Consider the following 23,699-nt stretch of genomic DNA (forward strand, 5'->3'; position numbering starts at 1 on the left):
GAGCTTAAAAAAGAAAAAGGAATTGGTGCCAATCTTATGCAAACTGGAATGTGAAATTAAAACTATACTTTGTAGAGGGCAGTAAATCCCACTCCCCAAGAGCTGCCAGTCTGCCACACTCTGGTGCCTGTTCGGGTACACTGAGTACCAACAAGAGGCAAGGCTGTTCCCAGCAACGCACCCACCCGAGGTCCAGGATCAGCCAGGCACCCAGGCCACTGATGAGTGAGAGTGGGATGGGCCGGGGGTGGGGGGTTTGTAGGGGAGAAGGGGACAAGCTGGACAATTGCTAGAACTGGCCATGGCTCTCACTGGTTCTCCCCTCTGCTTGAGGCTGGATTTCCCCTTCAGGCACCGAGTGTCCTTGGAATAGGAATCCCAGGCGCCCACTTGTGGTTGTGGCGGCAGCAGTGGGGAAGGGGCGGGGGGGCGGGGTCTCTCCTGCAATCCAATAATTACCTTTCAGGCTTCCAATGCAGCGGCTCACCCTTCTGCTGTTGGTCAAATGGGAGCAGTGACAGGGCTGAAGGACCTCAACTGGGCATTAACTGCCTAATCAGGGATTTCAGGTGGCATCAGGAAAGATCAATTGTGCCTCAGGGGAAGGGGTTAAATTCCACTCAGTGCATGGGTGCGAGAGCGCGCGCAGGTGCAAGGGCGTGCGCTTGAGTGTGTGAGGGTGAGTTAAGTGAGGTGAATGTATTTGGCGGACTGGGTCAAGTGAAGTGTGCGCTTTGATTTAGATCTCCTGGTCTTTCTCCACAATGTGATTGTTTGCTGCACTATCGCTGCTTACGGGAAGACTATTCCGAAAGTCAATTCAGGCTGTTGTGCAGGGTGTGACTTGCACAGACCCTCGGAGACTCTCTCCTCAGTTCCTCCCCCTGGTTAGAAGGCAAGGATGATAGATTAGATTCACAACCTTGTTTTGCAGCTGGAATTCCATTAAGAGGGAGAAGAGAGGTGCCCAGACGCTGCGAGCTGTACGGTATTACAAGGAGAAGTTTTTGATTTATTAAAAAGCAGGTCACCAAGACTTGTTGACAGTACAATTCATCATCCTCAGCACAGGGGCTGAACAGCAAAGTGATAAATCAATCTTTAAAAACAACAGCTTGGAATATAACAGGCACAAAATAACAATACAGGATTCCCAACCAAAGTATCACATTCCTATGTTTCAAAGATTGTTGTTCAAGGAGACACATCAGACCTCATAAATTCAGCAATCCATTTCTCGTTTTGAAAACGAGGATTGCTCGGAAAGTGAAATGATGTCTGGTCTCAATCCTTCCTATGACCGTGAGAATAGCTCAGAGCATCCAGATTGAATTGTAAACATTGCCAGGTTTAATGTCACTCGCCAGCTATTTACAGTCCCAACACATTTGCAATTATCTGGCAGGCAACCTGAGCTTTTGTCAGTATGAGCAGGTTCGGCAGGGGGTGGGGAGGGGGAAGCAAATATTCAAACGGGTTTGCAAAGTTGGGGACAACCTTTCGGGATCTGCATGGTTCACCTATTATGATGGGTATGAGTGAACTTTGGCCCATTGAGTCTGAACTGACCACAATCCCACCCAGTCCCTATCCCCATAACCCTACATATTTATCCTGCTAATCCCCTGACACTAAGAGGCAATTTAGCATGGCCAATTCAACTAACCCGCACATCTTTGGACTGTGGGAGGAAACCAGAGCACCAGGAGGAAACCCATGCAGACACGGGGAGAGTGTGCAGACCCCGCACAGACAGTGACCCAAGCTGGGAATTGAACCCGGGTCCCTGGCGCTGAGAGGCAGCAGTGCTAACCACTGTGCCATCCTGCCGCCCCTCTGCCACCAACTTCAGCCCCTCTGCCAGACTTACTCATACCCCTACGGACCAAATTGATAAAAACAAATGCTGCCTACAAATTCCTAACCGACAGTGTAAAAACTCAGAATTCAATCCCCTCGATAGATGCCAGCAAATGCTAAAAACATACTTGACTCTCCTCAAGTTCCCTGACGTCTGTCCTCCCCTGTACACCATGACTTGTAGGGTGTTGAGGACCATCATTCGCACTCCCTTCTCTACAAGAGTCACTGTCCAGCCTCACACGGGATGGTTCAAAAGCAGCTGAAGTTGCTGCTAAAGATGGGGAACAAGAACAGGCAAAATCTCACCCCCAAATGATTCCTCTCAACAATTCCCTTTCAATAACCACCTGCCCTGCACAAAGCTCAAATGTAACTTTTTAAAAAATAAATAATGGGGTGCCTCTGGGATGGTTTTGGGCAGGGAGACTGCCACCCCGGTGACTGTCCACGCAGCCTGGCTGCCTAGCTTCCGATTTTGCTCGTAATTTCCATTTTTGCGGCAGAGGTTTCAGCCTTTTTGGGAGTGGAGAGGTGTTCCAGTTCGTATCGCCCCGACTCACAGGCCTCCTTCTTGCCTGGGCTGCCGCTGTCCGCGCCGGCCTTGCTCCTTTTCAGCTCGATGATCTGCTGCATCTGCGAGTTGGCGTACTCGGGCTTGACGGCCAAAGGGCAGGTGGGGACGGCCAGTCCCAGGATGTCGGCCACCATGTAAGGCTTCAGCCAGCCAACCAGTGGGGTGCTCCCTGGGGTGTAGTGCGTCTGCTTGTGGTAGAACAGCAACCCATCCACCTGCAACGCACAATTCAGGTCACACACCCATACCGGACAGGAATAGGATTTGACTTAATGAGGAACCTCAACTGATCAAAGGCATTCATCCTGACACACCAGCTTCACACTTAAATTAACAAACATCTGGAAAGAGGGAGAGGGGCTGAAAGGAGGAGAACATAGGAACGTGGAATTAGAAGCAGAAGTTGGCAAATTTAGCCCTTTGAGCCTGCTCCGCCATTCAATTAGATCATGGCTGATCTCTCCCTGATCTCAAATCCACCTCCCCACCTCTTCCCCATATCACTTTTTTTTTAAAATCAGAAACAGATCCATCTCCTCCTCCTCCTTCAAACCATTCAATGATTCAGACACTACCGCGCTCTGGTGCAGCGAGTTCCACAAGTTCACCCCCCTCTGCGAGTATTAGTTCCTCCCCATCTCAGTTTTAAATCTACCGCCTCTCAACCCATATCTGTGACCTCCTGTACCAGATTACCCCACAAGGGGAAACATTTGGTCTACGTTGGGGTGAAAGAGGGAGGAGAGAGAAGGAAATGCTTCAGATTAATTTAGGGGATGTTGCTGGCTGGACCCTGTAATTGCTTGGCCATTTCAGAGGGCGCTGAAGAGTCAATTACATTGCTGTGGGCCTGGAGTCACATGTAGGCCAGACCAGGTAAGGACAGCAGATTTCCTTCACTAAAGGACATTAGTATGGGAGGTGTTGGCCTACTGGTATTATCGCTGGACTATTCATCCAGAAACTTAGCTAATGCTCTGGGGACCTGGGTTCGAATCCCGCCTCAGCAGATGGTGGAATTTGAATTCAATTAAAAAAAAGTGGAATTAAGAATCTACTGATAACCACAAAACCATTGTTGATTGTCAGAAAAACCCATCTGGTTCACTAATGTCCTTTAGGGAAGGAAATCTGCCGTCCTTAAGGGAAGGAAATCTGCCGTCCTTACCTGGTCTGGCCTACATGTGACTCTGAAGCCACAGCAATGTGGTTGAATCTCAATTGCCCTCCAAGGGCAAGTAGGGATGGGCAATAAAAGCTGGCCCAGCCAGTGATGCCCATGTGAATAAAAAAAAAGAACCAGATGGTTTTTTCCCCCGACAAATCGACAATGGTTTTACGGTCACCATGAAACTTTCAATTTCAGATTGCTCTTTCAATTGAGTTCAAATTTAACTACCTGCTGTGGTGGGATTTGAACCCAGGTCCCCAGAGCATTAACCTGGATGGCTGAATTACTAATCCAGCGAAAGTACCACTGCGCCACCAACCCCTGGCGGTGAGAAATTTCACAAACTTCCAATGTCCCAAAGCCAAATATATCCTTTTGAAGTCCAGTTGTTATTATAATTCATTTAGGAGCAGCAAGCTCTCAAAAACAGCAGTGAGACTGTCACCAGAGTATCTGTTTCACTGCGGTTGGGCAACGGCAAAATATTGGTCAGGATGTTGGAGATATCTCCTCTTTTTTGAGACATTGCGAGTCTACCTGAGGGGAGGGATGGGGGCCTCAGTTTAATATCTAATCCCAGTGACAGTAGCTCTCCAACACTGCAGCACACTCAGGACTCTTGACGAGTGTCACCCTATAGTTTGTACTCAGGTCTTTGAGGTGGGACTTGAACCCCCACATTTCTGATTCAAGAGACCGGCCACACACCATCCTGACTTAGAAATACATCGCAGCCCCTCCAGTGTCACCGGGTCAAAATCCTAGAACTCCCTCCCTAACAGCACTGTGGGTGTACCTACACCTGATGGACTGCAGCTAGTCAGGAAGGCAGCTCGCTGTTCTCTTTTTTTTTAAGGAATCCCTACAGTGCAGAAGGAGACCATTCGGCCCACTGAGTCTGCCTCACCTCCCTATATCACCTATGCATTTACTATGGTTAATTCCCCTGACCTACATATCTTGGGATACTAAAGGGTAATTCAGCATGGCCAATCCACTTAAACTGCACATCTTTCAGGCTGTGGGAGGAAACTCACGCAGACACGGGGAGAATGTGCACAGACACTGACCCAAAGCCAGAATTGAACCTGGGTGCCTGGCACTGTGAGGCAGCAGTGTTAACCACTGTGTCACCCCTTCTCAAGGGCAATTAGGGATAGGCAATAAATGCCAGATTAACCAGCAACACACACTGAAAGAATATTTTAAAAAGACACTGAACAGGAGTGAAAAGCTCTTGCATTCTGAAGTTGGAGGATATCGTACATAACAGTGCCTTGTGATGGGAGGGGCACCAAGGTTACCATATGTTTAATTTTTAACTTGGACATTTCTCTCTCCCGAGAATGTTAACTGGATTCATTCAGGGGTCAGAGGCTGTGATTCTCCAGAGAATGTTATTCTGGCTAAGTTTTCAACAAAATACATGGGTTAGTGTTAAGAGTGGTAACAATGTTGAGAAAAATATAGGATGAAAATAGGACTGGGGGCGAGAAGAGTGAAGGGACAAGTAGATACACGGTACACAGCAATATCACACAAACCAGTCTCCCATCCATTGACTCTGGCTGCACTTCCCACTGCCTCGGCAAAGCAGCCAGCATAATCAAGAACCCCACACACCCCGGACATTCTCTTCTACCTTCTTCTGTCAGGAAAACGATACAAAAGTCTGAGGTCATGTGCCAACCGACTCAAGAACAGCTTCTTCCCTGCTACTTTTGAATGAACCTATCTCACACTAAGTTGATCTTTCTCTACCCCCTAGCTTTGACTGTAACGCCACATTCTGCACTCGCGCCTTTCCTTCTCTATGAACGGTATGCTTTGTCTGTATAGGATGCAAGAAACAATACTTTTCACTGTATACTAGTACATGTGACAGAAATAAATCAAATCAAACTTCCTTCAAACTTACCTCAAATGGGTAATTTGCAGCCAGAGTCTGACAAATGGTATCCGGGTTACACGGTGAATTTGGCAGGCCGACGAATTTAAACTGCGGAGAGAGGGAAGATTCATTTTTGCATTGTTCAACAGTGGCGACAACCCCCAAGTCTTGCGAGCCAAAATAACATTTAAAAAATGATGGGACAGATCTTGGATTTTTTGTGATATGCAGAACACAGGGCACTGAAACAGGCCATTCAGCCCTACCAGTCCATACCAGCATTCATGTCCCACTCAAACCTCCTGTCTACTCTCATCTAACTTTATGAGTGTAACACATTATAGGAAGGACGTGAACACACTGGAGGGGGTGCAGAGGAGATTCACCGGGATGTTGCCTAGAATGGAACATTTAAGTTATAGAGAGAGGTTGCATAGGCTTGGGTTGTTTTCTTTGGAGCAGAGAGGAGTGAGGGGTGACCTGATTGAGGTGTTCAAGATTATGAGAGACATGGACGACGTGGATAAGGAGCAGCTGTTCCCCTTAGTTGAAGGATTCAGTTATGAGGGGATACATGCTAAAAGGGAGGGATGGGAGGTTTAGGGGGGATTTTTTTACCCAGAGGGTGGTGATGGTCTGGAGTGCACTGTTTGGGAGGGCGGTGGGGGCAGGGTGCCAGCACAAGTATCTGGATGGGCACTTGGCATGTCAAAACAAGGCTATGGGCCAAGTGCTGGGCAGCTCAGGGCCTTTCATGCATGGGTGCAGGCGCAGACTAAATAGGCTGAAGGGCCTCTTCTGCACTGTATCGCTCCTTTAATCGTATCTCCCCCACGTGCTAATCTAGCCTCCCTTAAACCCATCAATACCATTCACCTCAACCACTTGAAAGAGGTGGTGTTGTTCCTCATCCTGCAGTCCTGGCCTCAACATTAAGTTCAATTTAAGTTCAGACCATAATCTCTCATTTTTGTTTCCTTTGTGTCTTTTCTTCCTTGCTTTTCTGCTGTTACGGCAGCTGTTCCAATAGTACTCGGGTGGTGGATATTACTTGCTGGGCTCACCTACAAGGGGCAGCTAAAAGAGTCAGTCGGAGATCATAGTATGCAAGGTGCGTCTCCATAACTAAACGCTCGCAATTTTAGGAAGTCTTGCTTGGGCTATACTATCCTTCAGAGCCTGCCCACCTGAGTGGTTACAGTAAGGCTCAGGATGGGGTTAAAATTCTGCCCAGTTTGTTTTTCCTTCAAGTCCAAACTGTGTCACTGTTTGCACATCTCCTTGTTTGCTTTCCCACTTTTCCACTATTGCTCAACCAGCCCTGTAGCGGTGCGGATGAGGCAGAGCAAAGTCTCGCCTACTTTGCTGTCACAGGGTCATTTGTTCAAACAGCAGGTCCGTTTACACTCGGGGTGGGATGGTGGGTTTTTGAGCACGTCAATATAATGCACCCGAACTATAAACACGCAAAGCAAACATGCACCTCGCAGAGTCCTTGCCAAACATCCTACTGCCCGAGTGAAGAGCAGGCAATCACTCGGAAAGAACTGAAATAAAAACAGAAGCATGTTACAGCTCGAACTTCTTCCAGCCCTGGTGGAGTACCGTTGACCTGAAACATTAACTCTGATTCTCTCTCCACAGAAACTGGCTGTGCCGCTGAGCTCCTGCTATTTATTTCCCATTTCCAGCACCCACAGCCGTTTTGCTGCAGTACCAGGATAAGGCTTCAACAACATGCTACATAGATTGCAGCCACAAAAACCATTAAAAAATATACACTTACAACATCTTAAAGACAACAATTAGATCAAATCAACTTTATAAGCATCCTCCTAACTGTGTGTGTGTGTGTGCGCAGATTTAGTCTCCTTATCTGAGGATGTTCTTGCTGTAGAGGGAGTGCAGAGAAGGTTTACCAGACTGATTCCTGGGGTGGCAGGTCTGACGTATGAGGAGAGGTCGAGTCGCTTGAGATTATATTTACTGGAGTTCAGAAGAGTGAGGGTGCATCTTATAGTTTCCTTTAAACTCGAACAGGATGAGACAGGGTAGATACAGGAAGGATGCAGGGGAGGCATGGTGGCACAGTGGTTAGTGCTGCTGCCTCACAGCACTGGGGACCTGGGTTCGATTCCTGGCTTGGGTCACTGTGTGGAGTTTGCACATTCTCCCCTTGTCTGCGTGGGTTTCCTCCGTGTGCTCTGGTTTTCTCCCACAGTCCAAAGATGCACGGATTAGGTTCTTGTATGGATTGGCCATGGTAAATTGCCCCTTGTGTCAGGGGACTAGTTAGGGTCAATGAATGGGGTTATGGGGATACGGCCTGGGTGGGATTGTGGTCAATGCAGACTCAGTGGGTCGAATGGCCTCCTTCTGTACTGTAGGATTCTATAATTCCATGTTTTGGATGGTGGAGGTGTCCAGGACCAGGGGCCACAGTTTAATGATATGATAGGACCAAGATGAGGAGAACTTTCTTTATCCAGAGGGTGGTCAGCCTGTAGAATTCACTACCACAGGAAGTAGCTGAGACCAAAACAAGGGGTGGCACGGTGGCACAGGGGTTAGCGCTACTTCCTCAACAGCACCAGGGACCTGGGTTCGATTCCCAGCTTGGGTCACTGTCTGTGGGTTTCCTCCGGGTGCTCTGGTTTCCTCCCACAGTCTGAAAGATGTGCTGGTTAGGTGTATTGGCTGTGCTAAGTTCTCCCTAAGCGATTGGGGGATTTTCACAGTAACTTAATTACTTGTGACACTAACAAATAAACTTTAAGAAACAATTAGATGGAACTCTTGTGGGGAAGGGAAGCAAAGAAATGGGGGGGTGGGGGGGGGGGGAAGAAATCAGGAGTTGGATGATCAGCCATGATCATAATAAATAGTGGAGCAGGCCCGAATGGCCTCGACCTGCTCCACTGTCCTACGTTGCTATTATTTTTTGAATCTGATGAATCTGCACTCTGCTTCCTTTAACAGAGACTGAACTGTGTACTCCAGTTGAGGTCTGAGCGAGTTGAGCATAACCTGTCCCTTTCTATTACAGCAGCTTTGAGATAAAACCTATTTATCCATTTAACTTGCAATTTTTCTTTAGCCGAGTCAATCAAAAGCAAAAGGAAAGGTTATTCTCTGCTCATCAGTTCAAGGAGGTCAGTTCATGGGAATGGCAATAATTTCAACAAGACATTCAGGATGCAGTGTGCCTGGGGACTCAAGCTCCCTCTACTCTGTCCCCGTAATGTATCTCGGCTCCAAATAAATGAAGCAAAACTTCACCTCATTTTTTCTTGCCCTTTGGGAGGTGACAAGGGCTCAGATTACGAGCAGTCTAAAGTGGTGGATTCCTGATGGTGGAGTTGAGGTGGTTGGCCTATGAAGAGAGACTGAATAGACTGGGTCTGTACTCGTTGGAATTTAGAAGGATGAGGGGGGATCTTATAGATTCATTAAGATAATGAAGGGGATGGATAGGGTAGAGGTAAAGAGATTCTTCCCGCTTAGAAAGGATAGCAGGACTAGAGGGCACAGCCTCAAAATAAGGGGGGGGCAGTTTAGATTGGAGTTGAGGAGGAACTTCTTCACTCAAAGGGTGGTGAATCTCTGGAATTCTCTGCCTGTTGAAGTGGTGGAGGCTAACTCGCTAAATATATTTAAGTCACGGATAGATAGGTTTCTGATAGACAAGGGGATTAAGGGTTATGGGGAGAGAGTGGGGAAGTGGAACTGATCTGAAGTGGATCAGTTCCACTTCCCCACTCTCTTATTGAATGACGGGGCAGGCTCGAAGGGCTAGATGGCCTACTCCTGCTCCTATTTCTTACGTTCTTATGAGTCTATCAAACCTTCTTTAGAAGGAGAAGCATGGATCTCCGAGACCCGATTGAGCCCCAGTGTGACTGGGGAAAGGACTCTGCTGTACCACAGTGTGCCCTGAAGTAGCTCACTTCAGCCTGTCCCTGATCTCTGCACCACAGTGAATAAACTGACTGCTCAGACTGCTGTTTGCAAACCTGGCCACAAAGGAAGTGGGAGCACTCACTGGATTGCGGGACGCTATCTCTGCCAGCTTCTCGCCTTCCTCCTGCAGCTTCGACTGGAGCCAGAAGAATCGGAATTCCGTCTGTTTTTTTTTTCAAAAATAGAAATTTTTAAAATTTATTTACTCAATGGTCACTTACACTGGCACAGCGGTTAGCACTGCTGCCCCACAGCGCCAGGGACCTGGGTTTGATTCCCGCTTGGGTCACTGTCTGGGCAAAGTTTGTACATTCTCCCCGTGTCTGCATGGGTTTCCTCTGGGTGCTCCAGTTTCCCCCCTCAGCCTGAAAGACGTGCTAGTTGGGTGAACTGGCCATGCTAAATTCTCCGTCAGCATACCCGAACAGGTGGCGACGAGGGGGATTTTCACAGTAACTTCATTGCAGTGATAACATAAGCCTACTTGCGACACTAATAATAAAGCTAAATAAACTCACTCAATAATCTGCATTAATGTAGCACCTGATCATATCCCAAAGCAATTCAAAACTAACTATATTTTGAAGTGAATTCCTTGATTTTGTCAGCAAGATGGCACCCATTTGATACGTGTCAATGTTCCTAAACAGCAAAGTAACAAATGACCAGATTACCAAGATTACCATTGTGGTTTTGGGAGATAGACGTCAGCCAGTGCACTACGAGAATTCTCCACTCACTCTGCATTCCTGCCAAGGGATTTTTTTTGTATTGTTTGAGCAAGGGTTCCCAGTTTAATGGTCCCTCCAACTCCCTCAGTCCTACCCCGTGAGTCTGTATTCGGTGCTCAGGTGTGGACTGGAGTTTGGAACATGAAGTTGTATTCAGACATGAGGCTCACTCTCTACTGAACCAAGCTGACATTTAATGTCAAAATGCGCACTCGATTGAAAATTTTGTTATTATTTGTGGCCTATGCAGGGCTTGGGAAAGTGATAATCTAGTGGTATTATCACTGGACTACTAATCCAGAAACTCAGCTGATGTTCTGGGGACCCCGGTTCGAATCCTGCCACGGCAGATGGTGGAATTTGAATTCAGTAAAAAAAACCTGGAATTATAAATCTACCGATGACCATGAAATTATTGCCAATTGTCGGAAAAACCCATCTGGTTCACTAATGTCCTATAGGGAACGAAATCTGCCATCCTTACCCAGTCTGGCTTACTCCAGAGCCACAGCAATGTGGTTGACTCTCAACTGCCCCCCCCCCCAGGAACTAGGGATGGGCAATAAATGTTGGCCCAGCCAGCAACACCCATGTCCCACAAATGAATTTAAAAAAATCTTGCATTCTATACGGACCTTGAGAAACAGATGCAACTTAAAGACATCTCCCATGTTATACAAATTATGGACCATAATAAACTGAGAGCGCGAGAGAGGCAGAGAGCGCGTGTGTGTGTTAGAGAGAGAGAGAGAGCTAGAGAGAGAGAGAGAGTGTGAGAGAGAGGGGCTTTAATTTAATTGTCTTCATACAGACCTGGCAATCATAGACTGGGTGACCCCTCCAACACATCACATCTAAGACAAAGAACGTTCTGTTGACTTCGCTGTAAATACAGTCCAATATGGTGTAATCTGGAGAACGGACATCCAAGAGTCAGCAATAATTAAGATAATAGATTCCAGAAATACATTCTCCCAAAAGCTCAATTATAAGCCTCTTAAATCAATGACATCACATCCAGGGGGTTCAGGCTAATGAAAGCCAACCATCAAGCTCTCTGTGAGTTCCTGTTTCGCAATTAAAAAATACAACATTTGGTGAATGAGTTCCTGGTACTCTACTGGCAACTGGAAGGGAGCACTTACTGGAGTCAGTTGGTGCAAAGCAAAACGGATCTGACTGATGAAAAGACAGACAACTTTTGTCACCACCTTTGGCTGTTGTAAGTTCTTCCGAACTGCAGTTACTGACGTTATAATCCGGTACATAATGTCATGTACCAGACGATAGAACTGGAGCCAATCTTTTCAGACTTTTATAACCATTTATTTACGGAGATACGCATCACAGATGTGCAACTCCTTACCCAACCCCCATAGTTTCAATCTGTTCCTCTTCATAGCAGCACAAGTGAATCCCTAGTTAGTGCACACCACCTGCACATCATTAAATAAATGTTACTACAATTAACAACTGATGTAACATGGGAAACATGAGGACGCAATCGTAGCACGGCAAGCTCCCAGAAACAGCAGTGAGATACTGATCAAACTCTCAGTTTCTTTATAATGATGTTGGTTAGGGTTAAGTAATGACTCGGAGAACAAAAACATAGAATGGTTACAGAAGGAGGCTATTCAGCCCATTAAGCCCATGCTGGCTCTGTTCAAGAGTGGCCTGATTGAACGCACCCCTCTGTCCTTTCTGTCTACCCCTGCAATTGTTACCCTTTAGCTGCAGATCCAACTTGCTTTCGAAAACCATGGCTGAATCAGTCTCCACCGAGCCCTCAGACAGTGCATTCCCGATTGTGGCCGTTCGCTGTGTAAACAGCTTTCTCCTTGCATTGCCTTTGATGCACTTGCCAATCATCTTCAAGTGGGTGTCCTCTGATCTTGGTCTTTCTGCCAATAGGAACACTTTCTCTCTTTATCATTTCCCCCACCGATGATTTTGAGTGCCTCTATCAAATCTCCTCCTAACCTTTCTTTCTCTGAGACAGCCAGTTTCTGTAAAATCTACATTCTATTCCTCTGGAAGCTTCCTCACGAATCTTATCTGCATCTTTCCTATACATTCCAGATCTTTCCTAACTGGAGGTGTCCAAGGAGTGGTTATGCAGACACAATGGGCTGAATGGCCTCCTCCTACCTTGTAACAATTCTGTCGGGAAAAACTAATTTAAATTGCATTGGGAAAGAGTGAGACGGAAGGCCCCAAGTGTGTACAGATGTTTCAGAGAACCAGGATAGGCATGAGGGGTGGAATGGGCTACTCTCTACATTGAAAAACTCTTTTGTTCTGTACTCATGTAACGGCTCAGGAAGCCCGACTGGAAAGGAACACAGTTTATTACAGAATGCAAAGTAAAACCATATTACTGTGGTGTACACACACGAGTTCTTGCCTGGGAGTACCATTCAGCAGGCCTAGTCCTGGGCCTGTCTTATAAAAAGCTCAGGTAAAGAACTCCAACTGAGTAGGCCACTGCCTGTTACTAGGAGAACTCATACTCAATGAGCCCCATGGGAAATCAATGACTTTGACCTTCTTGGGCGCATCTTTCAGCTTATGTTGACCACATTAATTTTAAAGCATGTATTATTTAAGTGTGCTTACCCTTGCCTGTGGCAGAGTTGTGCCGATTGCCACCAGGGAGGAGTGAGGGAAACCTGTTCACACAGAAGCCGCTTCGCGTGTACGCTGCTGTGCTCCCCTGACCAAAGGAGATCCAAAAAGAAACCATTAACAGGTCAACCCAACTTCAAGCTCTTGGTCTCACTTAGCCCCTCCCACTCTTTTGCGTTCTGCCTTTGACTTACGACCCTCCCCTTCCTCCAGACCCTGGTTACCATTCATCCACCTGAACCGGGCAATATTACTAGTGCTGATCCAATACTGCCCAGTCAGCCTTGACTTAACACTGCAATAGCAGCATTGAGTAACTCAACCTGCGTTCCAACTTCCAGTTCAAAGGACCATATACAGTTCAGAGGGCGGAAGTATCCCAGACCCTGTTCTTTTTCTCTCCATTTTTGTTTTAGGGAGTGTTCTTCAGTCTCAAGTTTCCTACTTTCACCCCAAAGGGCCTTTTCACACCATTTAGACCCAGAGGATAAAGCAACAAGTAACTGCTATCTAATTTCTATTAAAAAAGTTCTGACAAAGGGCAGGTTGGAGATATACGAATGCGGCTGAACAGCTGCACAGTTTTAATATGTTACATTTCAAGTTTTATATTAACTTCTCCCCAAAGACGCATTCTTGTACATATCAACTTTTAACTAGTTTTTATGTTCCACCCTTGTGCTAACTTTGAACTCAATAAGCCCTTTGTGTATCTCAGTAGTTCCTACATTTCTATATTAATAACAATTCCCCCTTTCCAAATATCTTTTATGGCGTCATCCACCACCCCCCCCAGCATCTCATCTGAAAGATAGCACTCCAACAGAGTAGCAGCATTCTCTCAGTCTATTGCATGGGCAATGGTAAGCCTTTGGAATAGGATTCTAAACTGCAATCTTCTGCCTCAAAAGAATAAAAGAATGCTATCAACAACCATGGCTGACATTTTGATAAATCTTAGTTGAGCTTTTTAAACTAAGTTTAAATTTTAAATGTATTTATTAGTGTCACAAGTAGGCTTACATTAATACCTCAATGAAGTTACTGTGAAAATTGCCCAGTCTGTTCGGATACACTGAGGAAGAATTTAACATGGCCAATGCACCTAACCAGCACATCTTTTGGACTGCAGGAGGAAACAGGAGCACCCAGAGGAAACGCACGCAGAGACAGGGAGAATGTACAAACACCACACAGCCAGTTACCCAGGCCAGGAATCGAACCGGGTCCCTGGTGCTGTGAGGCAGCAGTGCTAACGACTGTGCCACCCTGACAGCCATGCTGAGGTTTCCCCTTTCTCCAAAGACTCTCAAGCTCTTTCCAATTTTGCGTAGTCAGCACCAGCGAAGCTGTACGAACGTTGAAGCTTTGAGTGAATCCCAGTTGGCCGGTTTCACGCCAGTGTATTAATGCGATCATAGATATTACACGGATTTTGCAACACTGCTAATAAGGACAGCTTGCTGTGTGAGAGCAGCAATGTGGCCTGGCCAGTCCCTCAGGGTAGGGAGGACTTTGGGTGATTGGTACTTACTCTGGAAGCTATAATGAGGGTCCGCTTGCCAACAGGACAGACCACCAGCAGCCACTCTTCAACCAGGTCAGTAGGTACATCCACTAGCCATTCCGATAGCATCAACTGCAAGAGAGACAGACAGACAGGCACAGCCAGTTACAGGCAGCTTCTTCCTAAGGCGCGGGAGGGTTTATTAAATTCCATAAGTTACATCATGTTGTCTGAATGTCTCACAAAATCAGTTTTAATGCACCATTTGAATGTATAAACCAAATTCAGGTGACACAGTACTCGAATACAGCTGGAAAAAGATACTTTAAACCTTTCATCTTCTATCCCTCAGGAAACTTTGCAAGGAAGGGAAACAACTCATTTTTACTGCATGAGGAGGATTGTTGATTGTTTAGCAAGTGAACTCTTGATTAGTAGAGACATTGTCATGGTTCAGGCAATGGGCAAAGCCTTGACCATGGTCACTGAATCCTGACAGTGCAGGAGGAGGCCATTGGGCAGCACAGTGGTTTGCACTGCTGCCTCGCAGCGTCAAGGTCCCAAGTTCAATTCCAGCCTTGGGTCATTAAACCATAAAACCATAAGACACAGGAGCAGAATTAAGCCACTCAGCCCATCGAGTCTGCTTCAAACTGTCTGTGTAGAGTTTGCAAGTTTTCCCTGTGTCTGTGTGGGTTTCCTCTCGGTGCTCCACTTTCCTCCCAGTCCAAAGATGTGCGGGTTAGGTTGATTGGCCATGCCAATTAGTGTCAGGGGAACTAGCCATGGTGGATGCATAGGGTTGTGGGGATAGGACCTGGGTAGAATTGTGGTCAGTGCAGACTCAATGAGCCAAATGACCTCCTTCTGCACTGCAGGGATTCCATGGTTCGGACCATCAAGTCTGCACCAACAACAATCCAACCCAGGCCCTATCCCTGTAACCCCATGTAATCCCCATGACACTAAAGGGCAATCCCACCCAGACCTGTTCCCGTATCCCCGAGTGCTGACCCCACTAATCCCCCTCACCTACACATCTTGGGACACTAAGGGGCAATTAAGCACAGCCAATCCACCTAACCTATACATCTTTGGATTGTGGGAGGAAACTGGGGCATGTGGAGGAAATGCACGTTTGGGCAGCACAGTGGTTAGCACTGCTGCCTCGCAGCACCAGGGACTCAGGTTCAATTCCAGCCTCAGGAGATTGTCTGTATGGAGTCTGCATGTTCTCCCCATGTCCACATGGGTTTCCTCTGACACTCCAAGGATGCGCGTGTTAGGTTGATTGGCCATGCTGGTCAGAGGGTAAATGCAAGGGAATAGGGCCTGGGTGGGATTTGGTCTGTGCAGACAGACCCTACAGGCCGAATGGTCTCCTCCTGCACGATAGAGATTCTACAATTCTACATATGCAACAAAATCCAGGTGAAGTTGAGGTGAATGATTAACTGTTGCAAATGGCACAGGAATCCTGTATAAAAGCAACTAACTTCTAAAATCCATTGGTCAATGAACAAAGAGTTATCCTTCAATTTAGCACTGTTACATGTGTTGGCATTGAGTGAAAAATATTGTTTCTTGCATGTTATACTGACAAAGCATACCGTTCATAGAGAAGGAATGGAGAGAGTGCAGAATGTAATGTTACAGTCAGAGCTAGAATGTAGAGAAAGATCAACTTAGTGTGACGTCGATCCATTCAGAAGTCTGATAGCAGCAGGGAGGAAGCTGTTCTCGATTTGGTTGGTGCATGCTTTGACTTTTCTATCTTTTTCCCAACGGAAGAAGGTGGAAGAGAAAATGTCCAGGGTGCGTGGGGTCCTTGATTATGCTGGCTGCTTTGACGAGGCAGCGGGAAGTGTAGACGGAGTCAATGGATGGGAGGCTGGTTCACGTGCTGGACTGGGCTTGGTTCACAGCCACGAAGAACAAAGGAAACTGCAGCACAGGAACAGGCCCTTCAGCCCTCCAAGCCTGCACCGACCAGGCTGCCTGACTGAACTAAAAACCCCCTATTCTTCTGGGGACCTTACTCCTCTATTCCCATTCTATTCACATATTTGTAGTTTCTTGCGGTCTTGGACAGAGCAGGAGTCATACCAAGCTGTGATACAACCAGAAAGGATGTTTCTATGGTGTATCTGTCGAAGTTGGTGAGAGTTGTAGCGGACATGGCAAATTTACCAACTCCTCCTGAGAAAGTAGAGGCGTTCGTGGGCTTTCTTAACTATAGCAACAGCATGGAGGGACCAGGACAGGCTGTTGGTGACAGAGTTGCGATGGCATTTAAAACCAGAGATCCCTTGAGCATCGCATTTGATCGTGGTGTACCTATTCCACTTTCTCCACTGCTCCCCAGATTCTTTCAATCTCTGAGGGAGCAGAAATCTGTCTATTACGATCAGTGGGCTGGTCGCTCTTTCCCTCCTCTGTGATGATTTATTGTAGCAAACACAGAGCAGGAAAAGGTTTAACTGGTGACCTTCCTCTTTTAGATCATTTACGGGTAGTGTTTTTCAATAGTCGCCACATTCCCGAATGCTGCCAGATTTACTGCACAGCATTGCATATTCAGTAACAAACATCATTAACCATCGCTTTGCATTTAGGGGGCTGTGCACGATTTTTGGGCACATCTGGGCAGATGTCCCAGAGTGACGGCACAGGTAGCCGGCCAACACACAGAATGTGGGAATAACTTTGTGTATCTATTCCTGTCCTTTAACTGCAACATCCAATTCTGTGACCTCTGCCTTGACTAACAAGGGCAGCAGATACATGGAAACACAGGCAATGCCAAGTCATCCTGCCTTGGAATTATATTGTCGCTCACTTCCTACCACTGCATCGTAATTCTGGAACTCTCACCCAGAGGAAACACACACAAGCACGGGTAGAATGTGCAGTCTCCGCACAGACAGTGACCGAGGCCGGAACTGAACTCAGGTCCATGGTGCTGAGAGGCAGCAGTGCTAATCACTGTGTTGCCTTCCACTGTATTCACACTCTTATTTTACAAAAAAGACGACTGGGGGTATACTTTCACTGCAAGGTTCAAGGCTGAGGCACACCCCGCCCAAGGTTAACATAAGAACAAAAGAAATAGGAGCAGGAGTAGACCATCTAGCCCTTCGAGCCTGCCCCGCCATTCAATAAGATCATGGCTGATCTGTTGTGTCTCAGCTCCACCTTCCCGCCCTCTCCCCATAACCCTTAATCCCCTTGGGTGCTAGTTTTGCACCCAAAAGCAACAAGATTAGGTGAGGTATTTTCCAACAAATGCTCTCTCCCAATTTCACTCACTGGGAAGAACATAGCTCCAATTTAAGCATTTTTTTTAACTGCACTGGAGTAACTTCCAATTCATCAATGTTAAGCCAGGGTCTATTCTTGGAAATGACTCCAATTCAGTGCAAGCTCCTCTCAGTGCAGCAGTCCAGCCACTGGCCAAGTGAAAATAGCACAAGCTTTGGCCAAGTGCCGATCCCCTTCCCAAACCCAAGTTAACTGCAGCAGCGAACAAGCTGCCTCTGACTGCCCTGGGGAGGCCTCACCACTCCCAGCGTAAACACACACGGACTAAAGATGCGCAGTGATGACGTGAATAAAACCCTAACTGTGCCTGAAACCAGTGATATTTGTGAATGTATCATTAACCGTACAACAGCTTTGTAAAGTAAGCGTGTGAATACACAGTGGAAGCAGCACGGTGGCACAGTGGTTAGCAATGCTACCTCACAGCGCCAAGGACCCAGGTTCAACTGGAGGCCGAACAGCCGCCTTCTGCACTGTAGGGATTCTATGATTCTAAGTGACAATTAAGTGCCTGATCTCCTTTGACTCTGACAGCAGTGCCATTTCGAGTCTCCAAGGCCTGGTGATATCAGCACTGGTGGACAGCTGTCACTTAGCCCAACTGGATTCAATTACTTTGGCGAAGCCACAATCTAACGGAACTCCATCACCTCAGGGGGTCCCAAAGTGCCTTATTTTTGAAGTTAAAGTTTATTTATTAATCACAAGTAGGCTTTCATTAACACTGCAATGAAGTTAATGTGAAAATCCCCTAGTCGCCACACTCTGGCACCTGTTTGGGTACACTGAAGGAGAATTTAGAACGGAGTTGAGGAGGAACTTCTTCACTCAAAGGGCAGTGAATCTCTGGAATTCTCTGCCCGTTGAAGTGGTGGAGGCTGCCTCGCTAAATATATTTAAGACACGGGTAGATAGGTTTTTGATAGGCAAGGGGACTAAGGGTTATGGGGAGAAGGCGGGAAAGTGGAACTGAGCCACTTCAGATCAGCCATGATCTTATTGAATGGCAGGGCAGGCTCGAAGGGCTAGATGGCCGACTCCTGCTCCTATTTCTTATGTTCAACATGGCCAATGCACCTAACCTTTCAGAAACCGGAGCACCCAGAGAAAAACCACGCAGACACGGAGAGAACGTGCAAATGCCACGCACACGGTCACCCAAGCCAGGAACTGAACCTGGGTCCCTGGTTCTGTGAGGCAGCAGTGCTAACCACTGGAATGTAGAAAACCCAGCAGCCAATTTGAGCACAGCAAACTCCCACAAACTGTTAATATTTTTGTGTCCCTTTTTTTGCCTAAAAGTGACGTTAGCTTGAGGGATAAATATTTGTCCAGGACAGTGGGGGGAAGTCCCTGTCCTTCTCTAAAATAGCATCACAGGATGTTTTACAATGCTGGGAGGGCAAAGAGGGTCTTGTTTTAACGTTTCATCCAAAGGTTGGACTGGACTGAGAGTCGGCCCTGGCCGGGGGAAACGAAGATCAGTTTTCTCCTGGGGGCCTATAGCAAAAGCCAATACTTGGAGGGAGACAAGTGTGGCTTGTGGCACTATCCCCTCAACAGATATCTGAGGTTGCTTCAAATGGTTTGTACAGCCAACTGTCTGTTTCTGACATACAGTCATAGAGGACTACAGCACAGTAAAAGACCCTTCGGCCCACTGGGTGTGTGCCAACTATTCTAACCCTACTCTGTAACACTTGACCTTGTGTGCCTTGGCATTCCAAGTGCACATCTAAATACTTCTTAAAGGGTCTCTGCCTCCACCACCCTTTCAGGCCATGAATTCTAGACTCCCTACACCTTCTAGGTGAAAAACTTTCTCCTTTCTAAACCTCCTGCCCCTTGCCTTAAATCTATGTCCCTTGGCCATTGATCCTCCACCAAGGGGAAAAGTTTCTTCCTGTCCACTCTCTCTCTCATGCAAAGACAAAATACATCCGCTGTGATTTACAGAGAGAGATTACATGATGTAACACAAATTTTTGGGAAAAATCACTGTTTAAAGAGGCTGCATTAAATAAAAAGAGTACACCTTGATTTCAATTTGCTGTTGTGTGTACACATTAATGGGTTAAGACAAGCAGTTCCCACACACTCCCTATTTAAAAATGCAATTGCCACCGCACTGTACTGGAGGAGATGGAAACACGATGTTATCTGTACTGTTTGGTTCATTTACTTCCTGATCTATTTAATACGGACCGCTGGTCGGATTTTGGATCAGAAAATGCTGCTCAAAGATGACACCTAGTGGGTTGAGGGGTGATTACTGCGCGGAAGGACAGGTATCAGAAAATGCTGGAAAATCTCAGCAGGTCTGACAGCATCTGTGGAGAGACAATAGGACCAACGAGAATAGAACCAGCGCCACAGCTCTGACGGAGCATCATCCAGACTTGAAACGTTGGTTCTATTCTTTCTCCACAGACTCGGTCAGACCTACTGAGGTTTTCCAGCATTTTCTGTTTTTGTTTCAGATTCCAGTGTCGGCAGTATTTTGCCTTTAGCCTCTGAGCAAAATTGTCTGTGACAGCCATGTGAAACTCCTCTCCTTCCACTAATTATTTTTATGTAGTGGTGGCCACATCGTAAACAGTGTTGAGCAAGCCCTGGTCACGCAGCTTGTTTCTGGTGGGACTCCTGACTCATCATGTGGATGAGTCAATCGTCTATGTTTTTAGAGTCGAGTCCACACTGGGCAACACACTTCCTTGTATCGTTGCCGCAGCCACCTCCCCACCTCTCCCCCCCCTGCCCCAACACACACACACACACACACCCCAAAACAGGTTCCCCGCTGATCTGACAAACATCATGTAGAGACGCCAGCGTTGGACTGGGATAAACATAGTAAGAAGTCTCACAACACCAGGTTTAAGTCCAACCAGCTTATTTGATAGTGATCCCACAAGTTTTCAGAAATGGTGTTCATCAGGTGCGTGGAAGGTTCTGATCAGAGAAAGGTATATAAAGACACGCACAGTTTACAGAATACTGATTAGAATGTATTCTGTAAACTGTGTGTGTCTTTATATACCCTTCTCTGATCAGAACCTTCCACACACCTGACGAAGGAACACCATTTCTGAAAGCTTGTGGGATTACTATCGAATAAATCTGGTGTTGTGAGACTTCTTACTGTGTCCGACAGACATCAGGTTTGCACATCTCGTGTAAGCTGTTTTTGCTCAGAGTCTCTCTCAGACTTTTGGTTCCTCCACCCTCTCCGTAGTCAGAAAATGCCTCAGGTGCCACCTTTCCTTCCCCCGTGGGGCTTCACTCGATTGGAATGTTCACATTGACTCCAATGCTGCAAGAGTGTTTTTTATATTATCATTTTACAGAATCCCTACAGTGCAGGAGGCGGCCCAGTTGGCCCATCAAGTCTGCACCGACCACAATCCCACCCAGGCCTTATTCCCAGAACCCGACACATTTACCCTGACACTTGGGCCAATTTAGTACTGCCAATCCACCTCACCCACACATCTTTGGACTGTGGGAGGAAACTGCAGCACCCTGGCCCCCCCACCCCTGAGGAAACCCATGCAGACACGGAGAATGTGCAGACTCCACACAGACAGTGACCCAAGACTGGAATTGAACCCAGGTCCCTGGTGCTCTGAGGCAGCAGTGCTAACCACTGTGCTCCCATGAAAAGTGTTGTGAAAATTTAAGGCGTCTGTCCCCAACATCAAGAGGGAGAAGCTGTTTAACTGAAACCTGAAAGTAATTCATGTCCCTATTCCAGGGTGCGAGCATAGGGTGGTCAACTGAACAAGGGAATAAGAATCCCATCACATTATGGCACATTCTGCCCCTCCAGGTTAGTTGTGAATTACAGAATGCATTGGTCCCAGCCAATATTATTGACGGGATGATACTGCCACCTGCAGCAGGGAAGCAGAATTACATGAACAAAATACACACATAGAATCATAGCATCCCTATAGTGCAGGAGAAGGCCATTCGAACTATCAAGTCTGTCCCAGCTCGCTAACAGGCCCAGGCTCTATCCCCTTAACCCCATGTATTTACCCCACTAATCTCGAGACACTAAAGGGAAATTTAGCATGGCAATCCACCCAACCTGCACATCTTTTGAGTGTGGGAGGAAACCAGAGCACCCAGGAGAAACCCTTGCAGACGTGGGGAGAACGTGCAAACTCTACACAGACAGTCACTTGGAATCGAACCCAGGTCTCTGGTGCTGTGAGGCAGCAGTGCCAACCATTGTGCCACTGAGTTGCCATGCCAGTGCTGCAAGATCAGCTGCACAGCCCTAACAAAGTTTTAAAAGTTAAGTTGAAGTTTATTTATCAGTCACAAATAAGCTTACATTAACATAGCAATGAAGTTACTGTGAAAATCTCCTAGTCACCACTCCGATGCCTGTTCAGGTACACTGCGGGGGAATTTAGCACGGCCAATGCACCCTAACCAACACGTCTTTCAGACTGTGGGAGGAACCTGAAGCACCAGGAGGAAAATCACGCAGACACGGGAAAAATGTACAGACTCCACACAGACAGTGACCCCAGCCGGGAATCAAACCCGGGTCCCTGGTGCTGTGAGGCAGCAGTGCGAACCACTGTGCCACCATGCTGCCTCAGGTAATCATCCAATTCTCTAAGAATGGCTTGCTTGAATCTGCCTCCATCACACTCTGGGGCAGTGCATTCCAGATCCCCACCACTTGCTGTGAAAAGCTTTTCCTCTTGTTGCCTATGCTTCTTTTATCAATGCAGTCTTCTCTGGATCTCCAAGCTCCCGCCAAGGGGAACAGTTTCTCACATTAGTCACCCCTCCGATGATTTTGAACACCTCTCTCAGGTACCCTCTCAACCCTTGCTTCCCTCAAGGGGAACAAGCCAGTCTCTCCAAACCATCCAGATAACAGAAATTCCTTATCCCTGAAAGGATTCCTGCAAATCCATTCCAAAGCCCTTTCATCTTTCCAAATGTGTGGTCCTCAGAATTGGACACTGTACTTGGGAGTTTGGTGGGAGCATGAAGTTGAGGCCACAAATGGATCAACCATGGTTATATTTGAATGGCAGAGCAGGCTCGAGGGACCAAATAGCCTAGTCCCACTCTTAATTCAAAGATAAAGGCAAAATAATGTGGATGCTGGAATCTGAAACAAATACAGAGAAAGCTGGAGGAACTCAATAGGTCTGTTTTAAAGTTTAAGTTTATTTCTTAGTGTTGTAAGTATAGAATCATAGAATCCTTCAGTGCAGAAGGAGGTCATTCAGCCCATTGAGTCTGCACCAAACACAATCCCACCTAGGCCCTATCCCCATAAGGCCATACATTTACCTTAGCTAGCCCCCCTGACACTAAGGGGCAATTTAACATGGCCAATCCACCTAACCCGTACATCTTTGGATTGTAGGCTTACATTACGGCAATGAAGTTACTGTGAAAATCCCCTAGTCGCCAGACTCCGGCGCCTGTTCGGGTACACTGAGGAAGAATTTAGCACGGACAATGCACCTAAGCAGCGCATCTTTCAGACTGGAGGTCGGAGCACCCGGAGGAAACCTATGCAGACACAGGAAGAACGTGCAAACTCCACACAGACAGTGACCCAAGCCAGGAATCGAACCTGGGACCCTGGCACTGTGAGGCAGCAGTGCTGACCACTGTGCCTCAGAGAGATAATATTCCAGAGAGAGAAAAGAGCCAACGTTTCAAGTCTGGGTGGAAACGTTGGCTCTACTTCCTCTCCACAGACACTGTCAGACCTGCTGAGTTTTGCCAGCATTTTTTGTATTTATTTGCTCTTAATTTGTATGTATATTTGTATGCTAATGCTGGACCAGTCTCATTATCAACGGGATAGAGTGGCACTGGACAATATACAAGAAAGATTCACAAGGATAATGCCAAAACCTGGAGGTTATTACCATCAGGAAAAATTAAACAAAAGACTTCAATCCACAGAAACAACGACAAAAATCAGATCGGAACAACTTCAAAAAAAATGACAACACCCACAAGCATTCTCAAACATAAATTATCCTTTCGAGATGCTGGGGCAAGTA

The 23,699-nt window shown here is 46.8% G+C and overlaps 1 protein-coding gene across 1 annotated transcript in view; it reads right to left on the minus strand.

Moving 5' to 3' along the window:
* Window positions 1-621: 621 nt before the first annotated feature.
* snupn (snurportin 1) overlaps window positions 622-23,699 on the minus strand; it is a 30,083-nt gene continuing 7,005 nt past the window's right edge. Inside the window, exons 4-9 of the mRNA XM_080216211.1 lie at window positions 14,353-14,457; window positions 12,810-12,906; window positions 11,004-11,101; window positions 9,542-9,622; window positions 5,527-5,607; window positions 622-2,652 (exon numbers count right to left, since the gene is read on the minus strand). Of these exons, the coding sequence (XP_080072337.1) occupies window positions 2,326-2,652; window positions 5,527-5,607; window positions 9,542-9,622; window positions 11,004-11,101; window positions 12,810-12,906; window positions 14,353-14,457 (789 nt within the window). The 3' untranslated portion in view covers window positions 622-2,325. The remainder of the gene's footprint in view (window positions 2,653-5,526; window positions 5,608-9,541; window positions 9,623-11,003; window positions 11,102-12,809; window positions 12,907-14,352; window positions 14,458-23,699) is intronic.

This window comes from Carcharhinus amblyrhynchos, chromosome 32 (assembly GCF_965287045.1).
Source record: "Carcharhinus amblyrhynchos chromosome 32, sCarAmb.v2.hapA, whole genome shotgun sequence".
NCBI lineage: Eukaryota > Metazoa > Chordata > Chondrichthyes > Carcharhiniformes > Carcharhinidae > Carcharhinus > Carcharhinus amblyrhynchos.